Here is an 18,225-nt window from a genome sequence, read left to right on the forward strand (position 1 = left end):
ACACATTGTGTTTCCCCTTGCCATTGAGATGGAATGGAAATAAAACTATTAGTTGAAGAGTCTTGTCAAGTAATGGCTTGTGCTTTCAGCTCATGGTGAAATTAATCTGTTCTTTCCTAATTCAACTACAGCCATATTCCCCAACTCCCCACCCACAGCCCGACAGTTTCCCGATACTTAGTCTGAGTCTGTGAGGTTCTTGGAACATTCCGCTTCCTGCAGACTTAACCTGACTGTAGTTGTCCTAAAGAAAAAGGGGAAACAGGCAGAGACAATGCCTCTACACAGATTTTATTTCTTGGGTTCTTGGTTTTCATTCCTCCAAGTCTTGGGGGTCTCTGTTTCCATGTGATTACAGAAGTAAAGCAAGGGATGGGAACTCCCAGTAGGTATTCAGATGGCAAACCTCTGAGCTCAGCATGGCCTGGACCTTTCTTTCCATAAAAATATCCCACTACTGTATGATCTGAATGCTTGAGGGGCAGCCCGGTAATGCCAGTACATGGGAGGTAGAGCCTGAAAGATTTGGAGTTCAAGGTCATCCTCAGCTGCATAGTGAGTTCAAAGCCAGCCTGGGCTCCATCAGACCCTGCTTCTGGATACATAGTCTCCAACCATATGTGTGTGTGTGTGTGTAAACTGCAGTCATAGTTTTATGCTGTGCTAAGAAGCTCTATGATGTATCTAGGGAAGGTGTTTTGGAATAACTTTCTCTCTCCTCTTTCCTTTTAGGCTTATCTAAATCTCTCGGGCTCATCGAAGGGTATGGTGGGCGGGGCAAAGGGGGCCTTCCAGCCACCCTTTCCCCCTCTGAAGAAGAAAAAGCCAAAGGACCTCATGAGAAGTATGGCTACAATTCCTACCTCAGTGAAAAGATCTCCTTGGACCGGTCTATTCCAGATTATCGTCCTACCAAGTAAGCTACAGCTGTGCCCCAGGAAGGAGCTGGCTGGCTTTGACTCAATGTGTGATACTTTCTCCTCTGTTTGTAACTACCTAGGGATTTTATTTCCCTCTGTCTCTTCTATAATCAGTTAATCAAGGACTTTTGTTGCTTAGGAAATAGTAGCTAAATTAACAATAAAGTTAAGAACCATGGATGTAGTTTAATTGATAGTGTGCTTCCTTAGTGTGGGTTCTGGTATGAAGTCCTTGGTTCCATCCCTAACACCACAGGCATGGTGGCACACTCCTAATTCCAGCACTGGAGAAATGGAGGCAGGGGTATCTGGAGCTCAAGACTAAGGTGCTTAGCCAACGTGGGCTAGGCAGTTAATTTGAGACTAGACATGATACCATCTTGGAAAATAAAAGGTAAAAATGTTATAAAGGCATAAAACAAAAACAAATACAAAAAATGTATAGAAAGAGTCTTAATATAAAATGTTTTAAGTTTAAAAAAATCACCATAGTAGCTTAGCTTAAACATGGCAATTGTTGAAGTTGTAATGTCTGTTATCTTTTATCTATCTATCTATCTATCTATCTATCTATCTATCTATCTATCTATCTATCTCTGTCATCTCCCTGTCTATCATCAATCTGTTGAACTTTTTTATCTGTTTATTGATTGTGGATATGATGTTGTATGTAGCTCAGGCTTGCTCAAACTTGCTATGTAGCCAAAACTGACCTCATACGCATGATCAGTCCTCCTGCCTTAGCCCCCTAGACGTTGGAATTACAGACATGAGCCTCGATGGCTAGCATATTGATAATATTATATGCTATCATGTGCCAATATATGACAAGATTAAAATATTATCTTTGAGTCTATTTACTATAGATTATGAGTAATTGATGAGTAATTGTCTTTTTGATTTGATATTTGTGTTCCTGTGTGTATACATATGTGTAGTGGGGTATACAGACAAGTATATATATGTACATGTGGAAGACAGAGGTAGAGGTCAGATGCCTTTTTAAAAAAGATTTATTTTATGTATATGAGTACACTGTAGCTGTCTTCAGACACCAGAAGAGGGCATCGGATCCCATTACAGATGGTTGTGAGCCACCATGTGGTTGCTGGGAGTTGAACTCAGGACGTCTGGAAGAGTAGTCAGTGCTTTTAACTACTAAGCCATCTCTACAGCCCCAGGGTCAGTTATCTTATTCTCTCTCTCTCTCTCTCTCTCTCTCTCTCTCTCTCTCTCTCTCTCTCTCTCTCTCTCTCTCCTCACCATAATTTTCAAGACAGGGTCTCTTACTGAACATAAAACTCACTAATTCAGTTAGGCTTGCTGGCTGCCTAGTGAGCCCTAGGGAATCCTCCTGCCTCTGCCTTCCCAGAGCTGGGGTTCCAAGGGCACGCTGCCATGCCTGGCACTTTCATAGGTGCTGGGGATCGAACTCAGTTCTTCATACTTTTACAGTAAGCACTTTTTACCCCCTGAGCCACCTCTCCAGCCCCACAGTCACTTACGATGACTCGCTATGTCTACAGGCTGTTTCTGATGCTGTACTGTTGTGTGTGATGCTCAGCAATCTTTTCTCATTCCTGTCTATGCGTTGGTTAGATGCTTACTTTCAAGCTTCGAATCCATAGGAAAAATGTTGGAGACTCTAGATACGTATTCTCTTTCAAAGAATTTTGACAATTCCTTTTTTGTTGTTATTCAGTCATTTATTATTATTATTGAAAATTTCATACATATATACAATGAAATATGGCCATATCTACCCCACTCACATTTCCAGCCTCAAACTCCCCATGTACCTCTCTCTACATGTCCCCAATGTCATGCCTTCTGCTTATCAGCATGTGGGTGTGGGGACATCCACTGGTGCACAGGTAACTTATCAGTCCATGTACCCAAAGCAAAATGACCCACCCACCCTTCGCAGCCATCAAATGCCAACAGCTCCTTCACCAAGGGTGGAGCTTGGCACCCCTCCCCCACCCAATCTGGAGCTTCCAGCGTTCCTATTTACTATGTAGGAGCTCACTCTGGTTTCTCCAAATCTCCATTTTCTTTGGATTTTCAGTGCCTCCTTTTTATTTCCATTTAGAATGTGCCCTCGCTTGCAGTAGATTATTTCTTTTTTTTTCAAATGGGTTTTGTGCAAATCAGTTAAGTATCCTGGTTACTGAGAAAAATAAATTCAAGATAAAGAAAATTATCTTAAATGGATTTAAAATTACAGCATTAGCCGAGAAACCCGTTAAATCTCGCTCTCTGCCTCTAATAAGTGCACATTCATTTTGAATCACTAGGAAAAATATACATCACCCCCCGTTGCATGCTATTTTCTCTTCCTGGACTCGTGACTCGTGTTCTCAAAAAAAAAAAAAAAACCCACATCTGGCGGTTGTCACTTCCTGGTGCTTTCTGATTAGTCTTTCTTATTTCCATGTTGGCAAATAAACATGGCCCCGTTTTTTGCTCTCTTATGAGACTGGAAAGGCCTCCAACATGCAGTGTATTGGAAATGGCTTGGCTGAACAGAAATCAGTGAGCCTCTGTGATGCACCCAGAGATTGGCCGCACCATGGAGATATAATAATGCAAGGAGTGCAGCCTAGTCTACCCACGTCTTGTCGGGGAGAGAAACAGACAGGCAAGGAGGTCCTCCCAGTATAAGGTGACCTAGGTGGTGTGAGACCCTGTTGTACAAATATTCCTAGGGGGATCTCTCAAGATAGGGAGACTTTTGTTCTTGTGACAAAATATCTAATAAGAAGACACTTAAAGAGGAAGGGATTTGTTTTGGCTCACAGTTTAAAGGCAGAGTCCGGCATGGTGGGGAAGGCGTGGTAGCAGGGGTGTGAGGTAGCTGCTTATACTGCATCTGCAATCGGGAAGGAGAGAGAGGGAGGGGTAAGGGGGCTCTTGATTCCCAACTCACTTCTCTCCCTTTTATTCAGTATGGAAACCCAGTTTATGGGATAGTGCTACCTATCTTCAGGGTGTATCTTTCCACCCCAGTTACCTCTATCTAGAAACTCCTTCATAGAACATGTCCTGAGGACTGTGATTTTTGGTTTTTGCATAATCATTTGGAATGTCATCAAGATGGCAATTGAGATTAGTGATCCCAGTGTCAGGCCATCAGAATGAATCCACCCAGTTCTTGGTGCACAATGAGTTTACTTAAAGTTACTGACAGGAGCACAGGCTATCTCCAGTGGCTACACTACTAAAGGACATGCCTCCCTTCCCCAGCAACCATTTACTGACATATCCACAGGCAGCGCCTAGTGAACTTCTGCCCCCACCACCCCCCCATGATGAAACATTAGCACCAATCTCTTGCAGAGAGTCTCAGCTGCTGAGAATTCAAGAGAGCAACAGCCCCATTATTCCTGGGGAACAGTGATCCACAGCAGCCATGGCAACTGCACACACAAGGAGCAAAGGGAGTGTCTGAGCATCTCTTGCTTGACTTGATATCCCAAAACTTGAAGGATAACATAGGATGAAGCATCTGAAGAGGAGTGGGGGCAGGGGCGGGGATAAAAAAATGGGTCAGACCAGAGGAACAGAAAGCAATAGGTGTGGTTCTCTGCAGTAGAAAGTCTCAGTATCGTCGTGGTACAGCAAGGTGGAGTAAGCCCACATTTACTTCTGGTTCCTTCTGAAGCTGCTATTATGATGGAAAAGGGACACAGAGCATGGAAAGGAAAAACTAAAGAAGATAGTTGGTGACATCATCCAACACCTACAGGACTTTGGAAGATGGAAAGGGAATGGATGAGCGGTAATTGGTGGCCAGCTAGAGAAACTGAGACCTAACCTCCTATGTGAGATGGGTAGAGAGATGTTTGATTTAGTTTTAATTCCTTTAGTCTTATAAAAAGCAACTTTGAGGAGGAAGGATTTGTTTGGCTTATAATTGCAAAGCACCATCCATCATTTCAGAGAATTTAAGGTGAGGGACCCAAGCAGCTAGTCACAGCATATCTATCGTTGACAACGAAGAGAAATTACATTCTAACTTGTCCGCTTGCTGGTGCTTCTCAGTGACTTTTATACAACCAGGGCCCAGCCCATAAGATACTATCACCCACATTCAGGATGGGTCTTCTCACTTCAGTTAACAATCAAAACAATCTGCCACAGACATGCCCATGGACCAATCTGATCTAAGCAGTCCCTCAATTGAGATTTTTTTTCCTAAGGTGATTCTCCTTTGCCAAGTCAATAGTTTAACTAGATTTGTTAGAGCAGAAGAATACAACTTGGTCAGAACCCTGGGGACTCACTGTCACATTAGCTTTCCAGGGGAGACAAGAATAAACGTCTACTCATCACAGGTAGGACTATGACATCAGACCAAAGTAATGGTTCCATTGAAGTCCAATTTGGTCAGCTGGTTAGTTTATTGGGCTTCCTTAGAGAGCACAGGTGGCAGGCTACTTACAGGAGCATGAATGACCCCAGAGCTGCAGTACCACAGAAAATCCACTCCATAGTAGATGACTACCTCATGGATGATGCATCATGGTGACCTGCCTTCAGTTAGTTAATCTAACACTTCTAGATGGTCTAGCATTTCCCAAGATCCATTGCAGCTAGTGGTGAGGCAGAAAGAGTAATGGGTAGGATCCCAGGTGACGGACCTAAGAGCCTCCACTATCTCCTTCTGTTATGGAGGGGAGTTAACTCCATTACTGTTACCACAGACCTAGCTGCCTATCATCTATCATTGTGGTATTTTGTTCAAGCTGTTGTCATGGCTACCAGGCCAAGTAGAATCTATATTCCCAAATGAAGTCAGGATGGTCATATGATGCCCAAAGGAAAAGTCATATCCCAATACCCAGAACCTGAACAGGACAGGACAAGACAGGAGAGATCTTTCTTATGGCTGGATATGCATAGGAATGGAAGGACTATTTCTGTTAGTTTCTTTTCTGTTGCTGTAATGAACCATTTGGATGAAAACCAACTGGGGAGGAAAGAGTTTATCCCATCGTACACTTCCAGGTCACAGTTCATCACCCAAGGAAGTCAGGACAGAAACCCAAGGGAAGAGATCAAAACAGAAATGCCAAAATCAGAAACCATAGAGGAACACTGCATGCTGGTTTACTGACAGGCCCATACTTAGCTAGCTTTATACAGCCCAGGACCACCTGCCTAGGAATGGTACTGCCCACAGTGGACTGGGCCTTCCTACCTGTATTAATTAATAATCAAGACAGTACCCCCACAAACATGCCTCCACAGGCCAGTCTGACCTGGGTAATCTTTGAGTTGAGGCTTTCCTCTTTCAGCTCCAGGCTGTGTCAGGATGACGGTTAATATGGAATGCTTGTTGTTAAACTCCATCTTTATACAATATTACCTTACTCAATTTTTGTTTGTGATCTATGTACATGTGCATGTATGTATGCATGTGTGTGCATGTACATGTGTGTTTGTGGAGGATGCAGGTCCATCTCAAATCTCGTTCCTCAGGAATTTTCCACTTGCTTATTTGACATGGTCTCTTACTGGGACTATGACTCACCTGTTAGGCTAAGCTGACGGGTGAGCAAGCCCTAGGGATCCTCCTGTCTCCACTTCCTCAGGACTGGGATTATAGGTGTGGCCACCACATCTGGACCTCTATGCTGTCAGACTCGGGTCCTCAAGCTTGCCTGAAAAGCACTTTGCTGCCTAAGGCATCTTCCTAGTCCAGTCCTACTTACTCAGAAACTAGAGAAGTAGGAGCCCCAGGCATCAGAGCACAGAGTCTATTGTCAGTGACTAAACAGACAAATCAACAACCTCAATGACAAAACAAACCCAGACCTTAATAATAATAGCAAATGGCACTTGAAGAAAGCAGAGATTCTAGGCTTTACAACCGTAATTGACTTCCAGGGATCCTAGGATGCTTTGTTTACAAAATGAGAACATCCCTGTTACGGAAATAACCATAATCAAAATAAATCCTACAAGTTTAAAATTGAGCAAAAATAGGCAAGTCTGTGGAAGGCTGGGAAATAGCACTGAGGACATCGTTTGGATAAATAGAGATAAAAGGAGTTGGCAAAATTAGAGAAGGGAAAAGCAGATCTTCACACCTGTATCACCCCTCATCCAAGGCTGAGGAAACATGGTGGAAGAGGGAGTGTAAGGAGGGTAGGAACCCAAGGGTGGAGACAGGCTGTAAGATGCTGCCTTGTGCACAAGAGTTGGCTATTGCACACAAGTACTTGAATCCACTGCAGATGTGATTACCTGCACAGGATCAAGCCAACAGAAAGTCCACATTCCACTAGGCACTGGTAATTAAACTCTTGGAGTTAGAAATAGGAAAAGAGGGAGATTGAGCAGGACCCATACCCTTCATGCAATTATACATACAGCCATGCATGCGTAGATATGTTGCTGGGTGTCCTCATTCTATGTCTGTAGCTTTGAAAAAGCACTCTAAGCAAAAGCAACTCGAGTGAGGACAGTGTTTATTCAACTCACAAGCCCAGGTCATCATCTATCATAGAGGGAAGCCAAGGCAGGAAGTAAGGCAGGCTTGCTTGTTATTCCATACAGATTTACCTTTTACCAAGACATCACAGCCAATTATTACAGAAGAAACCATGGAGGGGTGCTGCTTTCTGGCTTGCACAAGTCTCTTCTCTTATAGTAATACCCAGGGCCAGAACAGAGGTGACTCCACTCACTGGGCCCTCCCATACCAGTCATCAATCAAGAACGTCAATCAAGAACCAGACTCAGCTACAGGCCAACTTGGTGGGGCATTTTCTCATTAAGGTTTCTTCTTTCAAAATAACTCTAGCTTGTGTCACCTTGACATAAGACGAGCCAGCACAGCAAACAAACTAATTTAAACCAGCGCTGCGGAGATGGCTCAGTTGGTAAGCACGAAGACCTGAGTTTAGAGCCCAGCACACCACAAAGTCAGAAATGTTTGCACTCGCACATCTGTAATTGTACTCCTGAGGGAGTGGGAACAGACAGACCTCTGGGTTTTGCTGGCTAACCAGTTGGGACATTTGCTGAATTCTGGATCCAGTAAGAGACATGTTTTAAAAATTAAGGTGGAGAATCATGGGAGAAGACATTCAACATATATATGTACATGCACACTCTTATATACATGCACACATGCAGACTTTTTTTTTTAAAAATAAAGTAATACCAAACAAAACCAAGAAATAGCATCTTAGTTGTTGTTGTTCAGAAAAACAGGGATTACAGAAGAGATATGAGATAGTTTATGCTCTGGTTTAATAAAAGTTCAACTAAAGTAAAATGTAAGTCTGTAAAATTTCAGTGAAACTATAATCAAAATGCAGTATATACACAATCAATACAAGCATAAATTGTGGGCTGACAAGATGGCTCAGGGAGTAAAGGCACTTGCTGCCAAGCTCAGTGACCCGAGTTCAATTCCGGAAACCCACAGAGTAGAAGGAGGAAATGAACTGCAAGCTGTCCTATGACTTATACACACAAACACAATGTATATTATCTGCAAGAAAATTAGATATAATGACAAAGGTTAAAATTGTGGTTGGACCGTGCTATTCTGTTCCCTGTCCTATTTGGAAACTCTTAATAGGATAAATCTGAAAAAACGACATTTGGGATGATTTGGAGAATTGCCCTCAGGCTGTGCCAGATAAACAAAGACACACTTTGCAAGTTTAGAGTGTCCCGTGTCCAAATTAACCTGTGTTGTCTGCAAATAGTCCACCCTATCAATGAATACCAAGGGCCTTATCCCTGAATTAGACTTCTCTGAAAATGAGCTCTGGGGTCCAGGAGAAAGAGATGCCTGGGAGAAATGGGAACATTTCTCTCCTCTAAGGAAGTGATCTCCCAGTGGGTGGCATCCTGTGTTAAGTCCCCCTAAAAGGCTTTCTTTTTGGGGACTGTGTTTTGGGATCAGATTAAAGTGGATGGATTTGACTGTAGTTTTAAACAGAACCCCACTTGCTTTCATTCTTTCATTCTAACCACACTTGAGAAAATTGTCTCCAAGTAAATAGGGGCGAAATCTTAGGTAGTTGTAAAATTAACCCCTTGCTTTTCAAATCTCCTTCTGAAACATGTTTTTCCTGCATTTCTAATTCCGTGGCTTGCTTTCTGCTGCTGGACAGGTATTTTAAATTCCTCCAAATCTGAAACTGTCAATCTTTCCATTTTTTCATTTCCTGAGTGCTTTAAAGCCTGGGAAGATAGCATCCCTTCCAATACTTATAAATATTCCATTCTGGTTTTGTCTTCTCTGATTGTCTTATATTTCGCTCCTCCATCCACAGAGAATTTACTGCAGAATGTGGCACAGGTTTGGGGGCTTTTGTTTCCAATGCCTGTACATCGTCATCATCATTATTTTTTTTTAACAAAACAGGCTTTTCAGAATAATTGTGTAAGCAACCCCCATTCTCTCCTTGGGAGGAGGGGAATGTGATACACTTGATCTTTCTCATATGAGTGGTTTATTTCCCAGGCTGTGTCTGTATTCTTTTGGTCTATATCTCTTATTTTCTCTTTTCCATTTTTTGTTTGTTTTAAAATAAATTATTAAAAATAGTTGCATGACTGAAGTCCCTTGTGTGTCAGGGAAGAATGAATCGTATCTAGGTCTGTAGGATATCAAAGAGGGTAAGAAGGCTTGTGGGCTCTTTAAAGTGGTACAGGCCAGGTCCAGGAAGGGAAAGAGAAGAGAATGAGTGGTCCCGAGAGCAGGAGACCCCTGCAGAAGGGACCTTGAATATGTTTCCCGTTGTATCTTTATTTATTTACTTCAGTATTCAATACAATAATTATGTGTATTCATGGAGTATAGGGTGATAATTGGATGTTTGTATATGTGATGATCAAATCAAAAGTACTTGGAAATTTAGACTCACTAAAGGTTGATCATGTCTTGGTGGGATCCCCAGACTCCTCTTTGTTGGTTCATGGGGAGTGTAATGAACGACTATGGCTGCCCATCGTTGACCCAGTATTCCAGCAATCCTGTATTGTGTGGTGCTAGGAATGGAAGCCAGGGACTCACACACGCAAGCATGTGAGGAGCTGCATCCCCAGCTGTTCTTCTGGCATTCTTTAAAGCTGTGTGTGTGCGCACACACACATACGTATATGCATGAGTGGGTGTGTCTGCAGAGGACAAACTCAAGTTTGCTCCTCAATCTCCACCTTGCTTGAAGTAGGGTCTCTTACTCTTCTCATTAGCTGGCCGTGGAGCTTCTGCGGATTCCCAGCTCTATTTCCCATCTTGTTTTAGGCATAGACAGGTGCTGTAATCTACTACCGAGCCACGCCCCCAGCCCCTCACTGGGGGATTCTAGGCAGGGGCTCTACCACTGAGCCTCGCCCCCAGCCCCTCACTGGGGGATTCTAGGCAGGGACTCTACCACTGAGCCACATTTCCAAACCCAGCTTTATGTGATATCTGGGGATTTGAATTCAGATCCTCACACTTATGCAGCAACCCAGTAAGTCTCTAGCCCACTTGACTGACATTTTCCTTGTGTTATTTCGTTCACTTATTGATTGTGTATGTATACGTGCCTATGCGCAGGCTTGCACGCACATTTGATCCATGGTTTATGTGTGGAAGTCGGGGACAACATGTACGTATTGGTAAAAATAGGGATGAGGAGGAAGAGAAGGAAAGTAAAACAGACTTCCACAGAATCAGCACAATGCAGCTAGCTGCTAACTGGATATGGGCGAAGAGGTCCATGCTGAAGTTTCTAGCTTGAAAGTTGAATTTGCATTTGTGGTACTGGGGATTGCAAAGCAGGCGCTGTAACACTGAGCCATCCTTTAGTGTGATGAAGCTCGGAGATGTTTGGTGGAAATGGTTTAACTACTAGGGAGCAAGGATCCTCCCATGCCTCATATTTTGTGGAGTTCTCAAGCAGAAGACGGGACCTCTGCTTGTTCATGGTTTCCCATGGTTACTGTTTCCTTGAGATGACCACAAGACATGCATCAGTCCAGCTTCGTTCACTATTTGCCAATGTGTATGGGTGAAGTTAGTGACTCCAGAATCCAGCCAAAGCTTTATAATTCCTGGCTTCTACCCTTTGTCCTGATGTACCATTTATGGGCTGGTGCATTCATTATCGGGATGTTCAGTTATCCCATAATCTGGGAGAGGGTCTACCTTGGTGTGGGAAAATCTGTCTGCTTATTAAAGCTATTGCTGGGACTCCTGTGCAGACTTTAATACCACGCCTCCCTGCTCAGACAGCCTGGGTGTTATTGATGAGCAATTCCTGCCACTGTTATCTTCAGCCTCTCCTTTGGCCTCCTGTTTAATAAATCCTCATGTCAGGGTTCTTCGAAATTCATTTTGCTTCCCCGAGAAAGGGTCCTTGTTCCTTTTATTTTCCGCTTGCAAATTCTAGCTGGTTGTATCCCAGCAACATCAGTTTTATGCACAAACGTGTGGGGCATCTGCGAGAGGTCATTGTGTTGCGCTTCGTGGGTGCCTGCATGTTGGGGGAGTCTGGAGGTTAAGAGTAAGGTCTAGAGAAGATGGCGTCATACAGGCACTGGCAATGCGGATTAGATGCTTGTCTTGTTGCTATGACAAAATGCCTGATGAAAGCGATTCAAGGAAGAAAGATACATTCTGGCTCATGGCGTGAGGGTACAGTGTGTCATGGTGAAGAAGGCTTGGCCACAGGAATGAGAAGCGTCTGGTCACAGTGCATCCACAGTTAAAAAGCGGAGAGAGGTGCTGATGGTACTCAGATCACTGTCTCCTTTTTATGTATTCATGCTGGGACCCCCAACTCATAGAATTGTGCCCTGTATATTAAGCGTGAGTATTCACATTTCTGTTAACTCAGTGTAGATATTCCCTCATAGACATGTTCAAAGGTTTGTTTCTATGGTGATTCTAAATTTTGTTGAGCTGACAACTTGTACTGACCAGGTATTTTTAGTGGCAAGTCTGGGCCTATACGGGCTGTGATGCTATAATGCAACGGTATGAGGCTTTCCAGATTTTCTTCCCATGAAAAGACGTGTTGGGTTATTGACCTCATGACTAAGCCCTTTTTATCTGAATCATATCTATGACAATTGGTGTACTTTGGTTAGTTTCTTTTTACTTCTTCCTTCCTTCTTTCTTTTTTATTTTCAGTATTGGGGGATTCTTGGGGATTCTAGACAAGCACTCTTCTACTGAGTCACGCCCTCCGCCCCTCACTGGGGGATTCTAGACAAGCACTCTTCTACTGAGCCACGCCCCCAGCCCCTCACTGGGGGATTCTAGGCAGGGGCTCTACCACTGAGCCACGCCCCCAGCCCCTCACTGGAGGATTCTAGGCAGGGGCTCTACCACTGAGCCACGCCCCCAGCCCCTCACTGAGGGATTCTAGGCAGGGGCTCTACCACTGAGCCACGCCCCCAGCCCCCTCACTGGGGATTCTAGGCAGGGGCTCTACCGCTGAGCCACGCCCCCAGCCCCTCACTGGGGGATTCTAGGCAGGGGCTCTACCGCTGAGCCACGCCCCCAGCCCCTCACTGGGGATTCTAGGCAGGGGCTCTACCACTGAGCCACACCCCCAGCCCCTCACTGGGGGATTCTAGGCAGGGGCTCTACCACTGAGCCACACCCCCAGCCCCTCACTGGGGGATTCTAGGCAGGGGCTCTACCACTGATCCATGCCCCCAGCCACTGGTTTTTACCTAGATTCAAAGTGACTTACAAAACGTGAAGCATCCTAGCTACGACTTTCTCTTTCACAGACGCACTCGCTCAGAGGGAAACTGTCCAATAAATACTTGCTGGTTGAAATAATAAATAGGTCCAGGCTCGGGAGCCTGTCTGATTCACTGAGCACAATAATTATTCCCTTTTATTGACTGCCTTTTATGTTTTTGTCACTGTGCTGCATGTTTTATTGATCTCATTTTAATTTAACCACTCTCTGAAGTAGCTGTTACCATCTCTGTTTTATAAATGAGGCAAGGGGGTCCTGGAGAGGTTCAGAAGCCTGACTTAGGTCACACAGGTACTTTGAGGCCCTGGCTCAAGCCTACCTGTTAGCTGTGGGAGACTTTGTCCAAGGCTTTCAGATGCTGCCTTTCCCATCAGGTAGCCTCTCTAAAAACCAGTCACATCTAACCTCACCTCCAACACCTGCAGAATGGAACTGTCTAATCACTCTGGGATTGATAATTTCTAAGTCTGTAGAATGGAGCCTTCTAGCCACACTGGTATTGCCAGATGAGAAATTCTTAATTCTAGAGAAAAGGAGAAGTCTCTCTCTCTGTCTGTCTGTCTGTCTGTCTGTCTGTCTGTCTGTCTCTATCTCTCTGTGTCACTGTCTGTTTCTCTATCTGTCTGCATCTCTTTCTGACTTTATCTCCTCCATTCTTCCCCTCCTCTGTGTGTGTGTGTGTGTGTGTATTCTACTACTTTAATTTTCTTCTGTTGATCTCTTTTAAGTCATCCAACTCAACATCCTAATACCAAAGAGGCTGAATGTTGAGTCTGATGAGTTATTCAGTCTGATCTCTAGTATACAGTGCAATAGACTTTACACGATTTACAAGACAAAAAACCTTTTTATTCAGCTCAGAAAAAGAATGTACAATAATGCTAGGTTTAAGAAATGTTTTACAGTGGAGTTTATTTAGCTAAGAAGTCTGTGATGGTTAATTTTCTTTGTCAACTGGATATGTAAGAGTTAAGGAAGCACGTCATTGGGTGTGTCTGGAAAGTTGGTTCCAGAAAGGCTTAGCTGAGAAGGAAAGGTCCATCCTAGAATGAGTAAAGACACTCCAGGAGCTGGGATCCTGAATGAATGTAAAAGGGAAAATGATCTGAGCATTAGATTGCATCTCTCTCTGCTGCTTACAGTCTCTGGGGACATCAAGTCTTAACCTCATGTGCCTTGCATGCATCCATTACTATAGGAAGCAGGAGTCTCAATGTATTTATTAACTGACTTCAAGCTGATGCTCTAATTGCAGTGGCAGTTATCCTTCTGTCTATAGACATTTGGTACTTGATTGTAGCATTGCAGCCTGTTGTATAACAATTTCCTCTGAACTGATATATTATGTCCTGGAGGGAGACTCAGTCAGACTCAGGAAGTCAACAACTTACAAGTCTCAGGAAGTTTCTGAAACTGACAACTTTGGCAAGTCTTCTCCCCAAGGTTTTGTAACCAGTGAAGACTGCTGGGGAGCAGAGAGTCTCCTATCAGCCCACCTTTTTCACAGAGATCCCAGCAATAGAGCTATTGTAAGTCATTACACATTCTAAAGTTGGTTTTTCAGTGACAAATATAGTTGTAAATTAATTACGTGTGCTTTTGTAAATCATTCCTCATCCATGTTCCTATATATAACTCCATTAAGCTCATTGGTATATCAAGTTGGACTGCAGTAGAACTGTTACTTTGGTCTGTTTTTGGCATGCGGTCTAGCACCAGTAGAGGTTTCTTTGGGTTATCTCAGGAAAAATCCCTCAACAGAGAGATTTGTCACTATGAGAGGGGTTCACTTAGCTCATCACATACTTGGAATTCTCATGTTCTCTGTTCAAGGGATTCCAGCAATGGAACCCAGAATAATTAATAAGTTTCGGAGAGGAGGGTTTTTAGTGTATTACTTTTCGTTGCAGCAGTATGGTCTTTGAGGGGGATCCCATTCTAAACTAGTCCTCATGTGTTTACATCCATGCACTTTCCTTAAGTGGTCATGATCTATCTATTCAGTGGAGGGCTAGGTGAAATACTCTTCCACAAACATGTACAGGTCTTAGTTTCCTTTTTGTTGTTGTGATAAGCACCATGATCAAAAGTAGCTCAGAAAAAGAAGGGATTTACTTGGGTTATACTTTCAAGTCACAGGTCATCATGGAAGAAAGTCCTGACAGGAATTCAAATGATGAATTTGGAGGGCAGAAACTATAGAGGAACGGTACTTGATGTCTATCTGATAGGGTTAGGCTTAGCTTGTTTTTTTTTTTAAAGTTTATTTATTTATATCCCAAATGCTATCCCTGTTCCTTCCAGTCCCCCCTCCTAAAGTCTCTTCCCCTTCCCTCTGTCCTTCTCCTCTGAGAGGCTGGGGCCACCCTAGGTATCCCCTACCCTGGAGTATTAAAACTCTACAAGGTTAGGTGCATCCTCTCCCACTGCAGCCAGACAAGGCAGCCCTATGTGTGAGGGACCCTCAGGCCAGCCTGTGTGTGCTCATTGGTTGGTGACTCAGTCTCTGAGAACTGCCAAGGGTCCAGGTTAGTTGACTCTGTTGGTCTTCTTGTGAAGTTCCTATCCTCTTCAAGGCATTCAATCCTTTCCTCAATTCTCCCATAAGAGTACCTAACCCCTGTCCAATCTTTGGCTGTGGGTATCTGCATAAGTCATTAACTAGCTTTTTTTTTTTTAATGAAGCCTAGGACCGTCTACCTTAGGAATGGGCTGGGACCTCTTACATTAGCCAATAATCAAGACAAGCCAATCCCACAGACATGGCTGCAGGCCAATCCGATCTAGGCAGTTCCTTAATCTAGACTTTCCTTTCAGATGACTGTAGGCTGTGTCAAAATGCCAATTAAAGCTAACTAGGTCAATGCCTTTCTCTACCAGGCAATAATCAATATATCCCAATGTCTACAATCATGACATGTATTTTATGTAAAAGAGACCTTTATTATTTGTGATCTACAAGTACAGTCAAGATTCCTCAGTGTGACAGTTGAGAGAAAGCCATGGAGCATTGTGAAAAGATGGGATCTCTGGAAGTGTTGAACTGGACAGTAACTCAGGCTTCTGGAAGAACAGGAGAGACAGACTAAACTCATTTATTCATGGGAGCACCATGTGTGTACTGCAGAGGGAAGCAGGCCCCTCATACTGCAGATGGTATGTTCTTTTAGTTAATTTAGAGAAAAAAAAAAAAGATCTGCTCAGCCAACGAAGCTTTGAAGATGAATACAGGGGGAAAGGAAAAGATTGGGCATATGGAGAGAACATATTTGTTCTTGGAAAATCAGGAGAAAATGTTTAATGTCATCCTAACCTCATTTGCATAAAAATAGTCTTATGCATCGAATCAAATGAGACCAAAAGAAAAGGATGTGACTGAACCCTAGTGTTCTGAGTATCATCTCATTACCAAGAGTATACGTAATCCAGTTGAATAAATAAATTCAAAATTATGTCAAGGAGATATGCTAAAATTATTATGCCTTGGAGATTCTTTCAGCAGTAGATTTTGTGATGATGACATAATGTGATATGTTTCCATGGGTTGCACTTTTACTGTATATTTGACCCCTGGCTTAAAATAAAAATAGCCTACTCTAGCTTCATTTCTGTTGCTGTGATAAAATACTCTAATTAGAAAAGAAATAGTTTATTTCAGCTCACAATTACAGTTATGGTGGGAAATTTAAATCAAGTTAAAGCATCACATCCACAGTCAAAAGTAGGGAAAGAATGAACACATGCATCCTTGCTTGCTTCATCTCAGCTGGCTTTCTCTTTTCTTATGTTCATAGTATATCACAACCTCTTACCTAGGGAATGGTGCCACCCACAATGGGCTGATCCTCCTACATCAATTAACAAGACATGCCAGAAGACTAACCTGATTTAGATAATTCCTCATTAAGACCCTTTTTAAAAATTTTTTTACTTGCACAGTCTTATTCATACCATGACTCTGAAAGAGTTAAAATCAGCCCTGGCTGATTTGTGGTGAAGGTAGCCCCACTCTGCACATAGAACAGCTGGAGACTGAACTTGGTCATCAGTCTTGATGCCAAGGCCTTTTGCAATGAGCCGTCTCATGAGTCCCCTCTATTGCCTTTGTAGATTTGGGTCGTTGTTGTAGTTTGAATGAAAATGGCCTCCAAAGACTAATAGGAAGTGTGGCCTTATTGGAGAAAATGTGTTACAGAGGGTGGGTTTTGAAGTTTTAGATGCTCAAGCCAAGCCCAGTGTCACTCTCTCTTTGTCCTGACTATAGATACAGATGTAGAACTCTCAGCTCCTCTCCAGCACCATGTCTGACTGCATACTGCCATACTTCCCTCTGTGCTGATAATGGTCTAAACCTCTGAATTGTAAGCCAGTCCCAACTAAATGTTTGCTTTTATAAGAGTTGTCATTGTTATGGTGTCTATTCACAGCAGTAAAATACCAACTAAGATAGTCATTTACATTATTCAGATACTCATGTTGACCAAAGTCCCTAGTGTGATTTTTTTTTTTTTTTTTTTTTTGGTGGGTGACTTTGTGTGTTTCTGGAGGAAGAGGAGTTCTGTGTCTTTGGATCTGTCTTAGTTTTTAGAATTCCAAAGTTCTCTCATTCATTTTTCTGTCCCTATTTTGTGTCCAGGGGCTGCCTTTGCTGTCATCTTGTCTTTTCTGAATACAATGCCTGTAATTATGCTCATTTGCAGGTCACCCATATTATAGGTGCTCAATGTACCAGGGAACCTTTTTTTCCCCCACATTGCCATACCTGAGCTGGATTTTCTAGTAGCTATTTTTTTTTAACTACCCTGGCTTCTTGCCAGTTTCCTTCTTTGTTCCATGCAGGATTTCCCCAGCTGCCCTTTCTGTATGGAAGCTGGCAAGGAGAGAGGGGGAAATGAACAATCACTGGTTGGCCATGATTATTATTCTACTTAAACATGAGGTTTGAGGGAGTCTCTGTTTTTATCACATGGTGTTGTAGTTTTATTTGTTTTGGGGGTGCTTTTTAAAAGAACTGTAGAATGTGTTGAATTTGTGGACCAGCAATTTTTCATTATTGCTTTTTTTTAACACACAAAATGTTTTCTTTGTTACACACACACATACACACGTATGTCTGTACACGAATGTGTGTAGGAGTTAGAACACACATGTCATTACACACTTGTGGGAATCAGAAGACAACATGCAGGAGTCAGTTATTTCCTCCCACCATGTGGGCTGTGGGGGTCAAACTCAGGTCTTCAGGCATGGCATCCAGTGTACTTCCCCACTGAGCCATCTCACAAGCCCTCACTGTTGCTTTAGAGGCAATATCTTAGAATCTAAGCTTGTTAGAGTATTCCCCTATAGCAGAGCCATTCCCTACATTAGTAGAGCACAGATTCCTGTTGAGATAGACTTATAGGCTGCACTGTGTACAGACTGACTTAGACTTAGAACCTCTTAGACTTGGGACCAAATATGTGTCTACATATACATATACATAATATACATATACATATACATCATATACATATACATCATATGCATATACATATACATCATATACATATACATATACATCATATACATAT

General features: G+C 42.9%; 1 protein-coding gene across 1 annotated transcript in view; it reads left to right on the forward strand.

The window, feature by feature from the left end:
• The window catches only part of Galnt17 (polypeptide N-acetylgalactosaminyltransferase 17), a 422,194-nt gene that overhangs the window by 157,238 nt on the left and 246,731 nt on the right, over nt 1-18,225 (forward strand). Inside the window, exon 2 of the mRNA XM_028766121.1 lies at nt 733-916. Coding sequence (XP_028621954.1) covers nt 733-916 — 184 coding nt within the window. The remainder of the gene's footprint in view (nt 1-732; nt 917-18,225) is intronic.

Source organism: Grammomys surdaster, unplaced genomic scaffold, assembly GCF_004785775.1.
Source record: "Grammomys surdaster isolate TR1022 unplaced genomic scaffold, NIH_TR_1.0 166, whole genome shotgun sequence".
Taxonomy (NCBI): domain Eukaryota; kingdom Metazoa; phylum Chordata; class Mammalia; order Rodentia; family Muridae; genus Grammomys; species Grammomys surdaster.